At 38.9% G+C, this 22,543-nt stretch overlaps 1 protein-coding gene across 1 annotated transcript in view; it reads left to right on the top strand.

Moving 5' to 3' along the window:
* The window catches only part of GLP2R (glucagon like peptide 2 receptor), a gene marked incomplete at its 5' end in the record, with an annotated part of 36,752 nt that overhangs the window by 4,801 nt on the left and 9,408 nt on the right, over positions 1–22,543 (top strand). Inside the window, 7 exon segments of the mRNA XM_080560362.1 lie at positions 3,783–3,889; positions 4,139–4,295; positions 6,028–6,187; positions 12,200–12,260; positions 15,118–15,187; positions 17,805–17,893; positions 21,226–21,364. Of these exon segments, the coding sequence (XP_080416488.1) occupies positions 3,783–3,889; positions 4,139–4,295; positions 6,028–6,187; positions 12,200–12,260; positions 15,118–15,187; positions 17,805–17,893; positions 21,226–21,364 (783 nt within the window).

The raw sequence follows: 22,543 nt of genomic DNA, 5'->3' as shown, positions 1-22,543 counted from the left end.
AAAGAAAAGAAAAGAAAAGAAAAGAAAAGAAAAGAAAAGAAAAGAAAAGAAAAGAAAAGAAAAGAAAAGAAAAGAAAAGAAAAGAAAAGAAAAGAAAAGAAAAGAAAAGAAAAGAAAAGAAAAGAAAAGAAAAGAAAAGAAAAGAAAAGAAAAGAACCCTACAACTTTCCTAGCAAATAGCTTAATCTCAGAGGACCCCTGTTCTGCCAAAGTCAGACAGCTTCATTCCCCACGGCCTCCTGAGCTTTTCTGTACTTAACGAGCCGTTAACTGGTCCTTTCAACTGAAAAAGTGTGAAAAGCAAACCCTTATTTTCCATTTGCCTGGAATTTCACCTCATAATCTAGCTAGCAGCAGACTGGAGGATTTAACATAACACAGATTCCATCCTGCCTGATACAGCATATAGCCCCAGCACTGGACTTTGCCAGAATGGGAAATTACTCTCCCGGGCTGAATATAAAGCATAGTATAAATACCTTGACAATACTCAGCTCTTAGTACTGAAGATAAAATTTAAATATTTACTAATCAGCTTTGGGTTTTGAAGCTGGGAATCATCCTTGCTACCTCTCTGTTTGCAAAGAAGCCTGGCTGCATGTTCTCCATGAGAAAACACTTTGCAACTGTGTATGCTCGCTTTCAGTTTTCATGTTATGTTTTAAACAAAGAAGAGTTCAAACAGGAACCCAGGGGTCAATCCTGCTGCCTGCTTGCGCACCCATGCAATGATGTGCAATGAATGCAGCAGAATTTCAGATAACAATAAAGTATATAGTTTACCTCATTTCAGTTTCTTGTAACTTCTTTTGCCATAGAGTTCAGCTTTACTGATGTCAAAATAAAGTCTCTTAGATGAGCACTATTACTGTGGAATGCTTTATAATTCACCTTTTGTTACTTTGTTTGGTGAGCACTTAAATTTTTTATTAATTTACTGACTATATTATTCATTAAGAATTTATTGATCATATTATTTGTTGATTACTTTATTAAGAACTGCTATTTCAGGATCCTCATGTGTTACCAAGATTTTAGTAAACTATAGTGAGTATATGGATTTCCAACCTCACAGTTTATTTAAGTACAATAAAATCCCAAGAGTACTGAGGGCTTTCCATTCTCTATTGACTGTTCTGGATTGTAACTTGTGGGCAGAAAAGTACCACGTTAAGTCATCATGTGTGAGGTTTCTCTGAAAGCTTTCCAACCAATCCTAAATGTGGATGTTAAGCATAACATACCAACATACCAGAGCTAGTATCCACCCACAATGGATTATTCACCTTGATTTGATATACTTTGGTTTTGAAAAAATGTCATATCCAAGGTGATAACTCACCCTCTTTATTATGTTCTTGCCTGTTTGAATCTTTTCATAGAGCTGAGTATGGCCATGCACCCACATTGCTCTTCCTGGGCACTTGCACTCCCTCCAAGAGAGTTTCTACCAGCAGGCACAGCTCACTCTGCTATCCAGATAGTACTCATTAGCATAAATTCATCAGAGACAACTAACTGGCAGGAAGAGAGTGCTAAAATCTCTGGCTGAACAAGTAGGTAGTTCATATAGGAAACAGCAAAATCACTAAGGAAAAGAGACAAGTTCCAAGAAAATCTTTGTAGGGCAGATATGGATTATGAAAATAACATATTCTGCATCTCCATGTTCCCACTGTAGAGAAGCTTTTCTTGAACTAGAAAAGCAAAATGAACATATGGGAGGCAGATACACAAAGAAAAAAATATAGCAGGAACAAATATCAATGGAAGCGCTTCCCTTCTTCCTCTGAGGTCTTGCTCATGGCATAGAATCATAGAATCATAGAATGGTTTGGATTGGAAGGGACCTTAAGGATCATTTAACTCTATCCCCCCCTGCCATCGGCAGGGACACCTTCTACTCGACCAGATTGCTCAAAGCCCCATCCGCCTGGACCCTAGTTCCCAGGTTCTTCATTTTTTCCCTTTTTAAAAATAGAGGTTATGTTTTCCCTCTTCTAGTCAGTCAGAACTTCACTAGACTGACACAACTTCTCAAATATGATGGAGAGTGACGTAGCAACTACATCTGCCAGTTCCCTCAGGACCTGTGGATGCATCTCATCAGGTCCCATGGACTTGTGCACCTTTAGGTTCCTTAGCTGGTCTCAAACCTGATCTTCTCTTACAGTGGGCAGTTCAGCATTCTTCCAGTCCCTGGCTTTGCCTTCTGGGGCCTGGGCCATGTAGCTGGAGCTCTTGTCAGTGAAGACTGAGGCAAAAAAGTCAGTAAGTATCTCAGCCTTCTCCATATCCTGGGTGACTGGGCCTCCCATTTCCTTCCAGAGAGGACTCACAATTTCCCTAGTCTTCCTTTTATCAACAGTGTACCTATAGAACCCTTAGAACCCTATAGTACCTATAGAGCCCTTGATGTCTCTGGCCAAATTTAATTCTAAAAGGGCTTTGGCTTTCCTAACCTGATCCCTGGCTGCCCAGGCAATATCTCTGTATCCCTTCCAGGGTATCTGTCCTTGCTTCCACCCTCTGTAGGCATCCTCTTTCCACTTGAGTTTGATCAGGAGCTCCTTGTTTCCCCACACAGGCCTCCTGGTGTTTTTCCCCAACTTCCTCTTTGCTGGGATACATCTCTCCTGAGTTTGGAGGAGGTAATCCTTGAATATTAACCGGCTTTCTTGGGCCCCTCTTCCTTCCAGGGCTTTGTCCCATGGTATGCTACTAAGCAGGTCCCTGAACAGGCCAAAGTCTGCTCTCCTAAAGTACCAACTTTGCTGTGCTCCCTCCTTGATGTCTTCTGAATGCAAAACTTCACAAATACATGATCTCTGCAGCTGAGGCTGCCCTTGAGTTTCAAATTCCCCACCAGTCCTTCTTCGTTGGTGAGAATGAGGTCCAGCATAACATCTCTCCTCATCGGCTCCTCTATCACTTGAAGAAGGAAGTTGTCATCAATGCATTTCAGGAACCTCCTGGATATGCCCTGCTGTGCCGTCCCTCCAACAGATACTGTGGTTTTTGAAGTCATGTGTGAGGAAAAGGGCTTGAGAATGTGAGGCTCCTTCTATCTGGCTATAGAGGGCCTCATCTGCTTGGTCTTCTTGGTCAGGTGGCATTTAGCACACTCCCCTGTAACATTCCCTATCCCTGCTATCCCTTTAATCCTGTCCCATCAGCTCTCTGTCAGCTCCTCATCTAACCCCAGGCAGAGCTGTATACACTCCAGCAGCTCATTGACATAGAGGGCAACGCCCCTTCCTCGCCTCCTCTGTCTGTCCTTCCTAAAGAGCCTGTATCCTTCCATCCTTCCATCCAGTCCTGGGATCCGTCTATTTCAATGACTCAGACACAGCTGACTCTGAAAACTGTGCACACAGGACTGTTATGTGGCTGTGTCCCCAGGCCACACAAATAATAATTGCATTTGATTGCACAGGTGGAGTCAGTTAACTCTGCAATTATTAAACCAGTAGGATCCATTTTGTTCCATGTAGTCATGGCAATGACTAGCTGTAATTAAGACTCAAAATGGTGTTTGTGCAAGATCATTCTGGAAACGAGACCTTGAGTGCATTCAGATTTGAAAAGAAACTAAGGCTGTTCTCCATTTGTGTCTTTCCTGCAACGATTTCATGAGGACGTGCAGGGAACTGACACCAGAAACCCGACCTGGCTGTGCTGTAACACAAAGTTTGACTCAAAGGTTTCTGAGCTATCTTCATGCCCTGCTTACCTGCCTGCACATATTGTATAGATATATTATCTTTCTTTTTTTTTCCTAGGAAGAAGAACATAAATTACTTACCACACTACAGCTGTTGTACACTATAGGATATTATTTTTCTCTCATCTCACTTGTATTAGCTCTCCTTACACTTTCTTTGCTCAGGTTAGTACAAATTTGCATGCATTTTTAAATTATAGACCACAGTATGCACATTCTTGTTTTGATATATTTGAGTTTATTATTTAACTTCTGATATATATATATATATATTTTATAATAATAAGCCTTACAAAGATAATTGCTAATTAAAATCCATTAATGGCAGCAATATGACTACAACAGTATTTAGTTGTTGGTGTTATTGCTTTAATTAAATATATTCCAGAGGACTGATATATTTTCTTCCTACAGAAAACTTCATTGCACAAGAAACTACATCCATATGAATTTATTTGTGTCTTTTATCTTGCGTGCCACAGCAGTTCTTATAAAAGACACTGTATTCTACAATATTTACTCCAAAAGACCAAATGATGAAACTGGATGGATATTATACCTCAGTCCTGAGGTAACTTTTTAGTTCATTGCTAATAGTGAATGTATGCTGTCAGTAGACACAACAGTTACGGTTTCAGAAGTTTGCCATGTGGCATCAAGATTTCAGGTATTTGTTAGTTGAGATTCAAATGCTAAAGCTTTACTGATAAAGCTTGGGGTAATCTGAAAAAAAAAAAAACTGATTTGATAAATTATAAAATATTGATTTTATTATAAAGGCCTGTATAGAAAAAAATGAATAAACATATATATATTTAGAAACTTCTACATAAGCAAAACAATTTTATTACATCTGTAGTTTTAGAAGGAAATCTATACATTTATTTTGCATTTTCATATTATATTTATTCGCTCTAGATATGCATAGCACAATGCAATGCACACAAATCTTACTTTTGAGCAATGTTATTAAACTATGTATTTGCATTGAAAGTACACTAACGGGAAAATGTACTTTAAAGCTTTTTCTGTAGTAGGAAAATATTCTGATTTTCTTACACTTCTATATATAATGGAATAACAATGTCTTTCATTGCCACCACTGTGGATATATTATACTTTTATGATGTATCTATACAGTTTGCCCATGTAAGCAAGCTAAATTACCTGTAAGATGTTTATCACTTCCTAGCATAGGACTTCTGCTTGGGGCCTATTGACTTAATAGCCCACCAGTAAAACCTCTGATATGCAGGTCATGACAAAGAGCACATACCACAGTGTACACTGTCAATATCCTATCTCAATTATCAGCTCTTCTCAAGCTTTGTGGCCATCCAATATAGAAACCTTCAAACTGTTACACTCCCTTCCAGCCTCTCCCAAGTAGCACACAGAGTCTCAGAAGTACTACAAGTCTTGTTTCTCCTCATTTCCTCTTAAAAGTACTGAATACGGCTTGATTAATCTCAGATTAATTCAGTAAGTCCTTTCTGGTTATTGGTACATAAGTTTGGAATATGTTTGGATGAATCATATAATCATAGAGTATCTTGAGCTGGAAAGGACCCCCAAGGATCATCTAGTCAAACTCCTGGATCCACACGGGACCACTCAAAAATCAGACCGTATGTCTAAGAGTGTTGTCCAAATCCTTCTTGAACTTCAGCAGATTTGGTGCCATGACCACTTTCCTGGGGAGCCTGTTTCAGTCTGACCACCCTCTCAATGAAGAACCTTTTCCTAATATCCAACCTGAACCTGCCCTGATACAGCTCCATGCTGTTCCCTTGGGTCCTATCACTGGTCACCTGAGAGAGATCAGCACCTCCCCTCTGCTTCCCCTCATGAGGAAGCTGTAGATCACAGTGAGATTGTAACCAGAAATTAATCAGAGTAAGTATTGAACACAACAGCCGCTGTAGCGTCACTTTCTGCTGACCTGCTTGTGTACTAGCAACACTTCTTTTCTACTGAGTATAATTCGTGAAATGAATACTCCTCAGTTCTTCCCCTTGCTCTTAGCATCAACCCCTGGCACAAACAGGAGCCGCTCTACCTTCAGCTCCTTTTTCCTCCAAAGAGCCATACACAGCCTAATTGCATCACAGGTTCTCTACTCTCAGAAAGCCCAGATCTCCCAAAATAACAGCAGCTCGGTATCTTGCAAGATACATGACTGAACTACATATGTACCAAAACCACGCACTGGTTTTAAAATGGTTGCTAAACTAAGAAGAATAAAACAGGATTTGTCAGAGTTTTTATATATTACAATGATGACTGGTCTTTCATTCCTACAGATTTTAATCATTTGCAGGACTGCCCAGTTTTTCATGCATTACTTTGCTGGGGCAAATTATTTTTGGCTATTGGTAGAAGGAATTTATCTCCATACATTATTGCTTACTGCTGTACTCTCCGAAAGGCGACTGCTACAGACATATATTGTGATAGGATGGGGTAAGTACCTAACAATTTCAAAGTTCTTGGTTCTGTGGCATTATTTTTAAGTCATTGGAGGATATTTTGTAATGAAGAGAGAAAAAAAAAGTATTTTTTTTGTTGTTTTGAAGTCAGCAGTTGTCAATAGAAGTATATTAGAATTGATACACTAGTTGCAGTTCAGTTTGACCTGCAGGTACAGAAAATGGGTTAATTGTTTTATAAGATAAAATAGCTTAATAGACAGAATGAGAAGAAATTTTTACTATATTTGACCATATTTTCTGTCGTTACTGCATATTAAAGCACTATCAGCACCTTCACTTTCTTCCTTTGTAATAGAGCACCTACATGGTGAAGACATCTGTACATTAAGCAATTGGCTTTTATATATTTACCTTGCTATCTCAAGAAGTTCCTCAAGTTCTAAAGTATGCTTTAAATCAGAGGACAGTGTGAAAGTCTATACGATATAGGTCCTATATTTCAGGCATATTTTAATGGAATAAAGATAATGCAAAGTTAGACAATGCAAAATTTGAACAATTTTGTGTAAATTGTATTCTTTTTTCTTTTTGTATGAGAGGTGTGTGTAATCTGACAGTTGTATTTGTTGCTCACTCAGAGAACATAATAATGGACAAAATTATTTGCGTGGACAAAGGGCAAAGTCAAGGTTTCCTAATTCCCAATTGTCATCTAAGATCTACCTGTACAACTTGCAAGTCTTGTAAGGTTTTAAATGAAGATTAAAAAATGTACTTTTAGACAATACTTGGGTTTGGTGCAAGAGTTATTGATTCATATTCAGTGGCCTGACTTGAGGAGGATGATAGGATGGAATGCCATATGAATAACTTCTGACCATATAACTTTTATCAATGTATAGTTTTACAAGCTTGTTCACTAATACCTTTATATTTTCTAATGTAAAATTGCATATCCAGGACTGTAGGATTATGGAGAATAGTCCAATCTTAAAAAAAAAAAAAAAAAAAAAAAAAAAAAAAAGAACCTAGAAGAACCTATGTTAAGGAAAAGTGATTAGACTATGGTGGATGATTACATAGTTATAAATAAATTATTCCATATTTGCTCTGCTGTTCTGCATGCTAAAATTATCAATCCAGGATAAAGAGGAAAATTTTAAAGATATGTTTAAACTCAAAAATAAATGAAGCAAATGTCAGCTAAGACTGAAGTTACACTGATTACAGCTGTAATTTAAAAAAATCTACATGTTTAAAAGAAATTTTTGTGGATTGTTACTAAGAGTGTAGAAAATTCCTTGTCAATTTGACAATAATTCATGCCCTTTAATTCTAGCTATCTTAAAGTTGTACAAAGTTCTTTCACAGAGAATTCAAACAGCTAATTTTACTCCTTTTTGACATCTACATTGTCTCCTGAGATTTTAATTGGATAGCGTCTAAAGCAAATGGACTACTGGAAAAAATTCCTAGAATTAAGTGAATTTTAGATAAGGTCACTCTTCATGCCTTTATAGCTGTATTTATTAAATAAACTATATTTATTAAATGAGAACAATTGCTGTAGAAAATATCAACACTTTGAGAAAGATCTGAAACAGGGCTTCAGCATCAAAAATACCACGCAGCGGAAATCTCAACAAAAAATAAATAAATTCAAAAATGTAATTTAAAAGCTTGTTGAAGTAAGTGTGGTAAATTAATTTTGGGCAAAACTGCCTAGTCTGAAAGAATATTGATGCATGAAAGAACCCAGAAACCTTAACTCTTACAGAAAAGTCTTGCTTTTGCTAACACTGACATGGTTAAAAGGTATCTGATATTTGTCTCTTACAAAATTTGAACCAGGTTTTGGATACTTATGATATGGTATCATATGCATTGCTCTGAAAATGTTAATATAATGTGCATTGTGAAATATTGCTATCAGAAATCACTAAAATAGTAGTCAGACCTAGTGATTTTGGCAATGACACATTTTATTCTGGAGTATTAAATCAGTTAGTTCTATGATGCGAATGCAAAACTTACTGTTGACCTTGTTTGTTGTGTCATTTTTTTCTTTTGTTAACAGTGAGAATATCCATATTCTTTTCTTCTTGTTTTCAGTTTTAAAGCCAAAAAATACTTATTTTATTTTGCTTCCTGTACCAATAAAAGAACTCTAATACATGGTTCAGTACCTTGTGCCTCTTAGTTCTTTATAGATGAGGAGAACAAAACAAACAAACAAGAAAAAAAAAACTAGCCTATCACCATAAGCTAGAAAAACAGGTTATTCCAGCTTAGGTTCCTGAGAAACTGAGGAGTTCTGAGGTCCTGGTGATTAGCCTTCTTTGCTAATCAACACAAAAATGAGCTAATAATGTGGTTAGAGATGAGAGTACAGAACAAGGATTAGACAGAAGTGGGTGCAGTGTTTTCGATTAACTCAAAATTATTTTATTCAATTTAATTCAAAATTATCTCACTGTGTAGCATATCCTGGCATTTTGACATCAGATCAGAAAGAAGCTTTAACAAAAGTCACTGCTTTCAATTCAGGAAGAATGTACAATGGGGAAAGGCAAGCTTTATTACATACTTGGAAGAAACTTTTTTCTTTTTTCCTTTTCTTTTTCCACCTCCGAAACAGAAATATTGTTACACTCTTCAATATAAATTTAAGTTTAACTTCATTAGGTTAACATGATTAAAAACTTGTTGGAAATAGATAGTTAATACTTATGATGAAGATTATTATGATTATTTACTGTACTGATTATTTACTCATCAATCATTTGGAACACAGTGCCTCAAAGTAAACGCTAGATACTCAAATGCAGTTTTTCCAGGTCCCAAGGCAGATGTGAAATTTCACATAAGCAATCCTTTTGTGACAAATGCACTCACACATTTGATCCGAGATGGATATGTACAAATATTCCAATATATTACAGCTCAGATTTGGTGATGAAACCTATGTACATACAGAGACATCTCTGTGCATGTTTTCTCAAGAGTTCACAGGGCAGATAGAAAACAGAAACAGCAATACTAAAATCCTGCATTTTGGTATCTGGATAGAAATTTGTTGGTCAGAACTGTCTCAGAAAATTGGTCTTGCTCCAGAAAAAGTCTAGCTTCTGAGGGTAAATGAGCTTAACAGCAAAGCAGATTCCTGTCATCTTCTCTCCATAATCAATGAGGAGTCCCAAATATTCTCAGCCAATTTCCTTATGTTTACAGGGAAATCAAGTAGTTAATATTAAAAATAAATAAATAAGTCTTTCCTTATTATCTAACCGTGAAGTCAAGCTCTATTTGATTAAAGCAGAATTCTTTTTTTTTTCTTTTTTTTTTCATTCCTGTGCCATCTCCCAAACTCTGTTGCTCCTCTGGTCCCCCAGTACGATTTTTGCTTTGTTTTTTGAGGCCCATGCTCTAAGAGCTGTTTCACTTCAGAGTTCTTGTGAGTTCTTAAAATCAGATAGAATTTAAATCTTAAATTTAGTCTACCTTATACAGAGTGAGATTCATTTTACCTTATTAAGTTAAATTTAGGTAACTAATATCTAGACTCTACCTAGAATTAAAAGGAGGAGAGAAGTACCTTTAAAAAGTGAATTGTAATGTTTAAGAGAAGTAGGATATTCTCTTAATCTTTTCATGTGTGTAACTCTAGATATAGTCAAATAAGAACTTGTATTTCCTAAAGAATCATTTTCTCTGGCCTTACCTGTATCCATCCAGAATGCTGCTATGAAGATTATTTTTCAGGGTTGAAGTTTTTAACATGCTATCCCATTTTTGGCATCCTTCTTTTTCCTCTTTTACTTATTCCTCTTCAGAAATTAACTACTTCCCTTCTCTTTCATGCTTGTTCCCATCCTTCTTTATCTATTAAAAGTTTCTGTCAAATGACAACACTCTTCACTGTCCACTGGCAAGCTTCTTGGCTGTCTCCTTTACTGTACTTTATACTTTTGACGTTCATTCTCACCATTCATTACTTGATTTCTCTGTTCTTTCTTACATTCCTCTTTAAAGATCCCAGTGCTAGGATAGCTTTTAGAGTTCATGGTTCTGGCACATCAAGACCACTGTCTTTCATGCTGGTTAGTGTTCTCTCATTTCTGCCTCTTTCTTTCCACCTCTCTGAATGCCATTGCATTGATCACCAGCTCACTGGCAGGTTTTGTTACTTGTTCAAACTGCAATAGGACAAGTCTGTTAAGAAATCTGATTACCAATGTAAGAGTATAAGGATTATTTACTTGTAAGTTCCCCTCAATTGTTCTCATACCCATGTCATCATCACTGATTTCATAATGGCCTTTTTCTACTATTTAGCTGTTTCTTATTTATATTTATTGGAATTACTCCTAAGACAGGAGATCTGGTCCTTCGCTTCTTACAGACATTTGTGGTACTGCTGCTGCTGCTGAGCCAGCAGCATGCTTACACTTGCAGCTACACACACCTCCTCAGCTAATCCCCAGGAACTGCACTTGATAATGTCCACTCATCCTCCCTGGCATCATCTTTCCCCACTGGAAAACTCCATTTTCCCCTGCACATGTCATCTCCCTTCCCAAGTGGTCCATGCCCTGATTGTTCTCTCAGACCTACTTTCTACACGAAAACAAGTGAGACGGTTTCTATCTCCTTCCCCATATTACCCATGCAGAGGTCTATTTTCACAGAAACATGGAATGGCTGAGGCAAGAAGGGACCTCTGGAGGTCATATGGTCCAACCTCCCTGGCTCAAGCAGGGAGACCTAGAGCCGGTTGTCCAAGACCATGCCCATGACGGCTTTTGAATACCTCCAGGATGGGACACTCTTCAGCTTCTCTGGGCAACCTGTGCCACTGCTTTGTCACCATCAAAGTCAATAAGTGTTCCTGATGTTCAGATGGAGCCTCCGGATTTTCAATTTGTGCCTATTGCTCTAGTCCTGTCACTGGGCGCCATTGAAAATAGCCTGTCCCCATCCTCTCTGTACTCTCCCTTCAGGTACCTATAGATTTATAAGACCTCCCCTCCAAGCCTTTTCTTCTCCAGGCTGAACAGTCCCCTCTTTCAGCCTTTCCTCCAGTCCTTTCAGCATCTTTGTGACCCTTCAGTGCACTCTTGCTACTATTTTCGTGCATCTCTTGTACTGGGAAGCTCAGCACTGGACACAGTACTCCAAGTGTGGCCTCACCAGTACAGACTATTACCTCTGAGAATATTTTGCATCCAACCCTTTCTATGCACTGCTCCCTCCATTCCAGCTCTCCCCACAGCCTTAGCTAGCATTCCCAGACTCATGAATAGTCCTTGATCTGACCCATATCTCCTCTTCATTCTGCCATATCCACCAGAAAATCTGCCCTGTGTTGTCAAGCAGAGAATCCAGCTGAATAGATGCCTTTTGTAGTTCACATTGCCTTGTGCTTGAAGCTTGTACTTGCACATTTATAGGCCACTGGAACAGTGTAGTAATACTTAATTCAATATTTTTTTCACTCTGTGGTCTATGATCTCCAATAGGGGAGAAACAATAGGGGGATGGGGACCATAGGTTAACTTTAAGGGGTCCATGAAAGGTAAGTCAGAAAAAAAAGCTTTTTTTAGTTGTGTTAAATAACCAGATAGAATTCTATGTCTCTGTTGAAAATTGTTTAAGGTTCAACAAATGAAAAATGTTAATAACCAGTACTTTAGGTAGTCTGTGATGCCTCAAGTGCCAATTCTTCTGAAATCTCATAGTCAGAGACTTAGAAGATTAAGACTAGTCAGCAGTGTATGTAGCTATGCATCTTTGTGTGTATATATGTATATATATTCCAGTGGTGACAATTTCTATACTGAAAACAAGATATTCAACTGCAGAACGAAATTTCTTATTGCCTTTAAGCTACAAATGGGGAAATACAGGAACAGGTTGATTTTTGTACAACATCTAAACAGAGTACTGAAAACCACGTCTTTACACCTTACACTGTTGTAGTGTATCTTTATTTCATATGAATCATTCTGCAAGCTTGGTTGTAATCAACTCCTTTTCTTTTCAGTTGTTCCTATACTGTTTGTGGGCCCGTGGGGAATAAGCAGATCAAAATTGGAGAACACGGGGTAGGTTACTAAAGGAAAAGTGTCTTAGAATACTGGTTTTCAGTTGCTTATTTTTTTCTGGAAACCTTTGACAGTAATTGACATTGGTATTAAAAACTGAATTATATTAAGATTATACTACACATATTAATACTTGTTAGATTTTCTAGGTTCATTTTAGTCCTTTCACAGTAAACTAGTAGGAATTCATGGGTGCACATGCATAAATCAAGAAAGAAAATGAACATGCACTGTTTCTCAAATGCAAACTATTTTATTCATTGCTCATGAATGTGAACATGGAAATTACATGAAGCAAAATTTCAACACAAACATCCTCACTGAGAGCATCTTGTTAGCAAGAAATGAAGACCAGTGCTTTCATTGGAGACCATCTGCTGTTTGAGTTTAATTAACATTCACTGCCATTTTGGAAAAAAAAAAAAATCAGTTATAATAGATAATGACAAAAACTGATATTCACAAAAAGCTGATATTAGATGAATGTATTCAGTATTCAGTGAATTAAATAGTAAGAGTAACCTGCACCAGTAGGCATCAGTTTTCCAGTCTTACGGTTTTCAGCGTTGCTGTTAATGGCGTCACATAGACTTTGTCTTTCATATATGATTTCGTTTTATTTCCCTATTTTATTTGTGGATCCTAGAGAGTTTTGTTTGAAATAGCAATATAGATATTAAGCAACATCATCAGGAACTGAATCAAATTTGCACTCTCATAGAGTTACACGTTATATAGACCATAGTCCCACAGGGTTACAAGCTAATTAGCAAGAAAGAACATTTTCATGTGAAAAATTAGAAGGTTAGATCAGGAGAAAAGGAGACATTTTCCTGCTGACAGGAAGCTAGTGAATGACTCGGTTTTAGGGTCAGTTCTGTTCAACATTTTTATGTGATATGGATGCAGGATTGTAATGCATCCTCAGCAGGTTTGCTGATGATATCGAACTGGGAGGTGCTGACTCCCAGGAGGGACAAGAGCATGAAGAGGGGTCTAGTTAGATTGGAGCAGTGGGCGATTAGCGAAGGCTTGAAACTCAACAAAAATGTCGTGTTCTGTGCATGGAAGAGTGTAATGCCAGACACAGAAACAGACTGGGAGATGAGTGGCTGTAGAATGGCCCAGCAAAAAGGGATCTGGGGGGGGTTTGGTCAACAGGAAGTTCCACATGAGCCAGTAGTAGTGTGCCCTGGCAGCCAAGAGGGCAAACTGCATTTTGGGGTGCATTAAATACAGCATAGCCAGCCAGTAAAAGAGGTGATTCTCCAGCTGTATTTAGAATTTGTGTGGACTCACCTTGAATATTGCATGCTGTTCTGGTCTCCAAAATATTAAAAGGATATTAAGGTCTTTGAAAGCGTCCAGAAGAGGGCAACAAAGCTGGACTGGAAGGCATGTCATATGAGGAGAGGCTGAGGACACCTGTGTTATCTAATCTGGAAACAAGAAAGCCAGGAGGTGACCACATTGCTCTCCACAGCTACCAGAGGAGGGGAAGCAGGGATGGAGGTGCCAGTCTCTTCTCTCTGGCAACTGATGACAGGATGTGTGCGAATGGTACAAAGTAGTGCCAGGGGAGGTTCATGTAGATATAAGGAAAAAATTCTTTACTATGAGGGTGGCCAAACACTGGAACAGGCTTCCTAGTGAGATAGTTGATGCCCCGTGCCTGTCAGTGTTCAAGAGGCATTTGGAAAATGACCTCGTTAACATACTTTAACTTCTGGTTAGCCCTGAAGAGGTCAGGCAGTTGGACTTAATGGTCTTTCTAGATCCTTTCCAGCTGAACTATTCTATTCTATTCTATTCTGTTCTGTTCTGTTCTGTTCTGTTCTGTTCTGTTCTGTTCTGTTCTGTTCTGTTCTGTTCTATTCACAGAGACAGTACGCATACTTTTTAGTTAGTCAAAAAGCAGTCACAGTTTGCAGCTTATCCTTTTCCAGTTTATGAATTTAGATGATTAAATTTCAGTAAGATGTATCCCACTATGAAGGTTCAGTGCCACATAAAGTTGTTGTGGGGATCCAAAGAATCATAGAATCATAGAATACCCTGGGTTGAAAGAGATCTTAATTGACCATCTAGTTCCAACCCCCTGCCATGGGCAGGGATGCCACCCAATACATCTGGTTGCCCAGGGCCTCATCCAAGCTGGTCTCAAACACCTCCGAGAATGGGGCATCCACAACTTCTCTGGGCAACCTGTTCCAGTGTCTCACCACTCTCATAGTAAAGAATTTCCTCCTAACATTTACTTTAAATCTCTCCGCTTTCAGTTTAATCTGTTCCCCCTTGTCCTATCAGTACCTGCCCATGTAAAAACAAACAAACAAAGAAACAAACAAGAAAAAGACACTCTCCATCTTTTTTATAAGACCCATTTAAGTATTGAAAAGCTGCAATATGGTCACCATGGAGCCTTCTCTTCTCCAGGCTCAACTACCCCAGCTCTTTCAGTCTTTCTTCATAGAATAGGTATTCCAGTCCCCTGATCATCCTCATGGCTCTTCTCTATCAGACTCACATCTTTCTTGTGCTGAGTCCCCAGGCCTGGAAGCAGTAGTCCCAGTGAAGTCTTACAAGGGCATATTAGAGAGGGACAAGAGTTTGCCAAATAGTTATGAAGTACACAGCCTATGGAAACTTCTCGCAAGATTCTAGTGGAAAGATCTTCAGAAAACATACAATAACAGTTGCTGGTGAGACTCCTCCTATTTTAATTCAATTTCTCCTGAATGTCACCTAAAAAAGTTAAAAGTTGTCAAATTCCCTTTGAAATATATGCATACATTATTTCAGCTTTCTAATTTATTTCTATGAAAATAATGTAATTATACTTTAAATTATTCTGCAGGTGCTGGGGAACAAATGAGCACATGGGAATCTGGTGGATCATCCGAGGACCTATGTTGTTTTCCATTACAGTAAGAATTATTTTATCTTTTCCAGTATCATACACAAATATGTCTTTTGTGACGCTTTCTCCCAGTGTAATCCAATCTTTGGATTGGAAGACATGAGATTGAAAAGACTGTAGATGAGATCTCTTACTGTGTGGGGGTAGACATAGCTTCATTTTGTCTATCTGCAAGCAACAAGAATTTCAGTAATAGTCTCTCAAAACACTGCTGTGTATCTGTGCAGTGAATTCTGCACAGTTCTGCACAAACAAACACAAAGCCTTTTGCTGCTCATAATTTTAGTCTAACTTTATGCAGTGAGCAGGTTACTTTGGAGAGTGCTACAATGTGGTGAGCATCTACAGAGTAAGTTCATGTGATAACAAGGACAGAGAGAAGTAGCAACAGAAAGTACTGATGGTCATGGAGAGAAAACATTCCTCTTATCAGGCATCAGAAGAATGGAATAAACAGAAGCATGGCATGATAAGACTAAGATACAGTTTAAAATAATAATAAAATTGCACAGAAGACTAAACCTGAAATTGGGTGATAATGAAGAGATGAAAATAGCATGAACAGAATAATTCGTGAGGACATAATTATGAGCACAGATTTTTGATAGGTGGGGCTATGGTGTCTATCCATAATTATCTTATATTTTTACAGAGCTGGCAAGGCATGAAAGGATTAGAGGAATAGGTGATTAGATTAGCATCTTTCTAATCTTTCTGAGATAGCAAATGTACAGAAGAGATGTTCTTTACTTACGCAAGGATTGCTCAAAGTGCAATACTGAGGCACTGATGCATGTGGAAAGAACATAGTTTTCTGTTACACTGCAGAAAAGCTGTAGAAATTATTACTTTTGTGAAGAAACAATGGACTGTTTTGCTGCTGCTGAGTTGGAGAAAGCCATGGGAGAAAGTGGACATAGTTGTGAAGCAGAGAAGCACACTTAATAAGCAGTCAACAAAAAGTAAATAACTTGAAGGGCAATGGAGGTCTTTCTCTCTCTCTGTCTGTCTGTTTGTCTCAAAAAGGCGGTAGAGACAAGAGCCAGAAAAGAAAGGTAAAAGGCCTGAGAGCTGAGAAGAGACAAAAGCTGAAAGTGTTAAGACAGAAACTACCCCAAAACTGAGGGAGAGATCAAGACAAAGTCCAGAACTGAGGGGATCTGAACCAATTTCTTCCTGGATATGTCTACCTCTGATGGAAGACTGGATCGCCAATTTACATTTTTGGAGCTTGGGTAGAAAATAAACAGCTAGTGGAACATAACAAGCAAAAACAAATACTAGCATTTCTATTATATTAAAGAGATCCAAGAGTTTTGCTTTTGTTGTAAGAATGTTACATTCATTGATGCTCAACCCAGAGTACGTTCCCTGAATAACATGAAACTAAACAGATCTAAGAGTTAGGAATGAATTCATAAATAATTTGAAGAATAGCACTTGGATGGAGATTATCAGTAGTTTAAAAACACCTTTTAATAAAGATATTTCTGCATGATTTCCTGTTAGCTAGTGACATAGTAGGGCATAACCTTTGCTGGTGTAAATCAGTGCAAAGAACTGAGGAACTGAAAAGTTTGCCAATGACACCAAGCTGTGTGGTGCAGTCGACATGCTAGAGGGAAAGGATGGCATCCAGAGGGCTCTTGACAGACATGAGAGGTGGGCTGGTGCAAACCTCATTATGTCCCTGTGACATAATAATGACTTTTTCCTCTGAAAAAAATCAAACCAAAACAACTTGAATTACTGAGATCTTACACTTTGGAACTCCATCTATGTTTCCATTTTCAGGTGTCTGTTTTAAAGGGAATAGTATCTCCTTATCACCCTGTGGTGTTTTAAAGATATATCTGTGCACATTTGTAGAGAACAGTATGGAAAGTGTATGCTTTTTTATACAGGACAATAACTGGACTATCCAACAAATGAAGACAAGAAAAGTAGTCCTGAATAATTGTCCATCGACCAAATTGGGAAGCACTGTTCCATGTTAAAATTAAAATGTAATTTTGTAATGGAAGATCACATATCATAATGTACATGTAAATCAGGCTGAAATAAGGCAATGTTAAATTTCCTAACTGCACAACTTGAACATCTTTTTTCTATAAGGCTTTTTGTTTGTGGAAGTAAAATAGTTAATGCTGTATAGGCCTTTGCAGGCCACACTAGATGGGAAATATTGTCAGGTTAGTCTCAGTCAAGTCAGAACAATTTTATTAACATTGAATTATTTGTAAAAGGATGCACTGCCCAGAGCTTCCTCACCCGGTTGACTATAAAGTATTTATCTAGAGAATTCCAAGTGTTGCTGTTGTTCAACCACATCCTGCCTATCTGACTAATTTTGGTGAAAAGTTTTATAACTTAAAGGTACATTAATGCTGTAAGTGTCTCACTGGGAGAGAGTTCCTATCAGCACAGCCTGTCATTACTGCTCTGTGCTCTCTCCTGTGGCAGTATTAATAACCTGCTTCTGTTCTGACCTGAACACAGTTGCATTCTGGTTATTTAACATCAGGTTTTACAAATATTTAATGCCAATTTTATGACTCTTTTATAGCTATATGAATAATGTCATCAAAACTTGCATAAATAACCAATATATATTTTCTTTCAAGGTTAATTTTGGCATCTTCTTAAAAATTCTAAGGATGCTGATTTCCAAACTGAAAGCCCAGCAGATGAGCTTTCATGACTACAAATACAGGTATGTAATAAACACAAAGAAATCCTAGTCTTTTTTTTTTTTTAATGCATCAGAAGATTCCCAATGTGAACTTGCAAACTACATTTACCTACCACCATCAATGTAAAAGGTATTCAGTATTAGACATATGAAAGCCAAATAGAGAAACAGGATCCACAAATATTTTCTCATCTGAATAAGAAGGATAAGTTATTGCCTCTGTGCTGAGCATTATGGGCATTTTCTCAAGGAGTTTACAATGCAGTAAGTCTTCCGCACGCACGTAACTAGACTACACAAAGATAGCCTTAACTGCTGTGACACTTTTATTTTCCTTCATTGTGACAAAGGGCCCTCAAAAGAAAAGGAGGTTCAGAAGATTTGTGGGACATTCCTAGGTGACACTAGCATCTACCTCTTTTTCACAGACACAGACACCATTGATTGAAGAATATCCCTCTTCTTGTAAATCCAGATGAGAAAACTAGCCTTAGTCTGCACTCTTGCTGGCCCTCCTGTGTTGTTTCCTAGCCAGAGTCTCAATGGTGCAGCATGTCTTACATGAAGTCCTAGAATTGACCTCTGCATGAACATGTTCCCACTTTATGGGAACATCAAGGACAGGTTGCTCTGCAAGAGCAGGTGAGCCAGAAGAAAAGGATGACAGCAAGGCAGGCAGGGACAGTGATCTAATTGACAAGGGGTGTAGACTCACAGTACTAAAATGAGCAGGGCAGGTCCAGTGAAAGTAGTCAAGATAGTCAGTAGTCCAGTGGTCATCAGACAAGTCCATAGTGAAGGACAAGGCAGCTGCAAAGTCAAGCCAGGAAATCACATGTAATATGAAAACTGCAATTAAATAAATGGAAACCAGAGGTTATGCTGTTTTACACATTTCATCTCTTTCCAGTTCTTAGTATCATTTATTATTAAGAGCTTTGTGAAGCCCTGTCTCCTACTACAGTCCTACCTTACTTATATCAAGTATTTTATTGTCTAATGCAACTTAGGGGATATGGCCAACCTTTTTAAGGGATATGGCCAACCTCTTTTCAGTGGTCTGTGGGGACAGGACAAGGGGCAATGGCTACAAAATGGAGCACAGGAAGTTCCACACCAATATGCAAAGGAACTTCATCACAGTGAGTGTGACAGAGCACTGGAACAGACTGCCCAGGAAGGCTGAGGAGACTCCTTCTCTGGAGATATTCAAGACCCATCTGGACGCCTACCTGTGCAACCTGCTTTAGAGAACCTGCACTGGCAGGAGGGTTGGACCCAATGATGGACCCAAGATGGAGGTCCCTTTCAACCCCTACAATTCTGTGATTCTGTGAACTGGATGGGGGGAGAGTGGATGGCCATTCCAGTATTAAGTTCCTAGTAAATTCCAGTATTAAATCCTTAACAAGGAACCTATTTCCGTATTCCATATTCCCTCCCACCAGTACTGAGTACTGAGGGACAATCGCTTCCCTAGTCCTGCTGGCCACACTATTTCTGGGGCAAGCCAGGATGGCATTGGCCTCCTTGTCCACCTGGGCACACTACTGGCTCAAGTTCACATGTTGGCTGTTGACCTAGTTTATTCCTGGAAACTATGCTAAGGCACATGGGAGGTGATTGATGACATCCAGCATGGCTTCACAAAGGTCAGGTCATGTCTGCCAAATCTGATAGTCTTCTAGTACGGTGGTAAAGCATTGGTGGACCTATCTGAAAGAGCAACTGACTTCATCTACCTGGACTTGTGCAAAGCATTTGACACTGACCTGCATGAAATGCTTGTCTCTAAATTAGAGAGACATGGAATTGACGGATGGACCACTTAGTGGGTAAGGAATTGGCTGGATGGTTGCACTCAAAGTGTTGTGGTAAATGGCTCAATGTCCAAGTGGAGACCAGTAATGAGTAGTGGTGTTCCTCAGAGGTCAGTATTGGGGGACCAGCTATAACGTCTTTGTAGGTGACTTGGACAGTGGGGTAAGTGCACCCTCAGCAAGTTTTCCAATGACACCAAGATGTGTGGTGCAGTCAACATGTTGGAGGGAAGGGATGACATCCAGAGGGACCTTGACAGACATGAGAGGTGGGCCTGTGTGATCTTCATGAGGTTCAACAAGGCCAAGTGCAAGGTCCTGGATCTGGGCCAAGGCAAACCCAAGCACAAATACAGGCTGGGTGGAGAATGGATTGAGAGCAGCCCTGAGGAGGACTTGGGGGTGTTGGTTGATGAGAAGCTCAACATGAGCCAGCAGTGTGTGCAATTGCAGCTCAGAAAACCAACTGTATCCTGGGTTGCTTTCAAAATAAGCATGGCCAGCAGGGCAAGGGAAGTTATTCTCCCCTTCTGCTCGGCTCTTGAGACCCCACCTGGAGCAGTGCATTCAGCTCTGGGACCCCCAGCACAAGAAGAATATGTACATATTAGAACGAGTCCAGGGGAGAGCCACAAGGATGATCAAAGAGATGGAGCACCTCCCAAAATATTTTATGATGATTCTGTGATTCTATGATTAACACTCCAGGTCCTTTACTGCTGGGCACTTTTCCAGCCACTTGTGTCCACATCTATACTGTTTGGGGTTGTTATGACACAATTGCAGTGCCCAGCATTTAGCCTTGTTGAAAGTCATGAAATTGGATGCAGCTCATCAGTGTAGCCTATGCATATCCCTCTAAAGATCCTTCTTAGCCTCAAGCAGATCAACACTCTCACACAACATGGTGTCATCTGCAGACTTACTGAGGGTGCACTCAATCTTCTCATCAAGATCACTGATTAAAATGTTAAACAAAACTGGACCAAATACTGAGCCCTGGGGAACACCACTAGTGACCAGCTGCCAGATTTAACTCCATTCACAACAACACTTTGGGCCTGGCCATGCAGCCAGTTTTTTACCCTGCAGACAGTACATCCATTCAATCCATGAGCAGCCAGTTTCTCCAGGAGAAAGATATGGGAAACAGTATCAAATGCATTGCTAAAGTCCAAATATACAACATCCACAGCCTTTCCCTTGTATTGTTTTTAGAGTTCAGGTTAGTAAGGCAGGACCTGCCTTTCATAAACCCATGCTGACTGGGTCTGATAACCTTGTTCTCCTGTACGTGTTGTGTGATGACTTTCAAGATGACCTGCTCCATCACCTTCCCTTACACCAAAGTCAGACTGACAGGCCTGTAATACCCCAGAGCCTCCTTCTTGCCATTTTGTAGATCGGCATCAAATTTGCTCATCTCCCTGGTTAGCAGAAAAATAATTTCTGGAATATTTTCTTTGTAGATCCATTTTAAACTTTGTACCAAGGATGTTGAATAATATCATAATCAAACATTTTCTTTTTAAGATTGGCAAGATCTACACTTGTTCTGATTCCATTGTTGGGGATCCATGAATTTATATTTACCTTCATCACTGATGAACAGGTGCAAGGACTTTCAAGACATATCAGACTTTTCATTCAGCTGACAATGAGCTCATTTCATGTAAGTACTCTTTTGCAAGTACTTTTTAGGGGTCAGATACCCACATATGTATGTTGTTCATTTGTAGATGCCACAGACATACAGTATTCTTTTTTAATGTTATACTCCAGCCTGTAATGTCTTAAAATATAATGTTAGACTGAGATGATAAAAAATTCACAGAGTGAATTTCACATGTGAAAAATCTTCTAAAGTTAAATGAGATTTGTCAGTAAGCTTTCATGGGTGAAACAGATAGATGGACTAGCATCTGCAGACAGAAAACAATTTCCCCACCTTGGAAACAATTTTTCCACAGTCAGTGGAGTGTTTTAAAGATATTTGTGCACTTGACTCCCTTTCAGATACCCTGCCTTTGTAGGGTGTAAGTATGCACAAACTTGAAACAGTGAAAGAAACTGTAAAGTTCTGGCAGCTCTGCACCCTTGTATCTTGGGCTGCAAACACGAAGGTGTGAAAGAACCACACTCAATTACAATGGTTAATGCTAAGTAGTCCAAATTCCACAGCTAGCTATTACTGAAAATGAATGCTGTTTCTTAGATAATCACTTATGCACAAGTATACGTTTCACTGTAACTATTTGTTTTACAGTTCAAAAACAACAAAGAATGAAAATGCCAGTCATTCAGCACTGTACATAAAGCACTGCTGTCTGCTTCAATCTGTGTTATATAAAGTTGCTGAGTAATGGGTGTTTTTTTCATGTAGTACTCCTGTTAAACTACCTGCTTAACAAAGTTGTCCTTTGCCCATGAGAGATGATATATGAGAGATCAGTGAAAGCACTCTTGCCCTGCTATATCTTCCTGCCTTAACCATCTTGGTGATATAGGACAGTAATGTTCAGGTCTCCTTTCTTTAATGTGGTGCTCAGGAACATCTCTGGCCAGAAATCCTTATTACTCACCAATTCATTTATTTTCGACATACCTGTGCACTCTTCTATTGTCTGAGACATGAAGCCATCAAAACACTTTCCCCACAATTTATTGTAATCTTTGTATTTAACCTGTAGGTATGCACTGGTGGATGGTGTATGCATCAATGATTTGACACTGTTATTGAACCTCTAATGAAATATTTCCCACATAGCTTGAGGGGAAAACTATCCAGGCAGGCAGAAGGGAGTTCATGTGGAATCATCCCTAAGAGGACTGATATTGTGTGGAAGTACAT

This window comes from Anser brachyrhynchus (assembly GCF_964034855.1).
Source record: "Anser brachyrhynchus genome assembly, chromosome: 18".
Taxonomy (NCBI): Eukaryota; Metazoa; Chordata; class Aves; order Anseriformes; family Anatidae; genus Anser; species Anser brachyrhynchus.
This window is presented reverse-complemented; position numbering and strand designations above follow the sequence as displayed.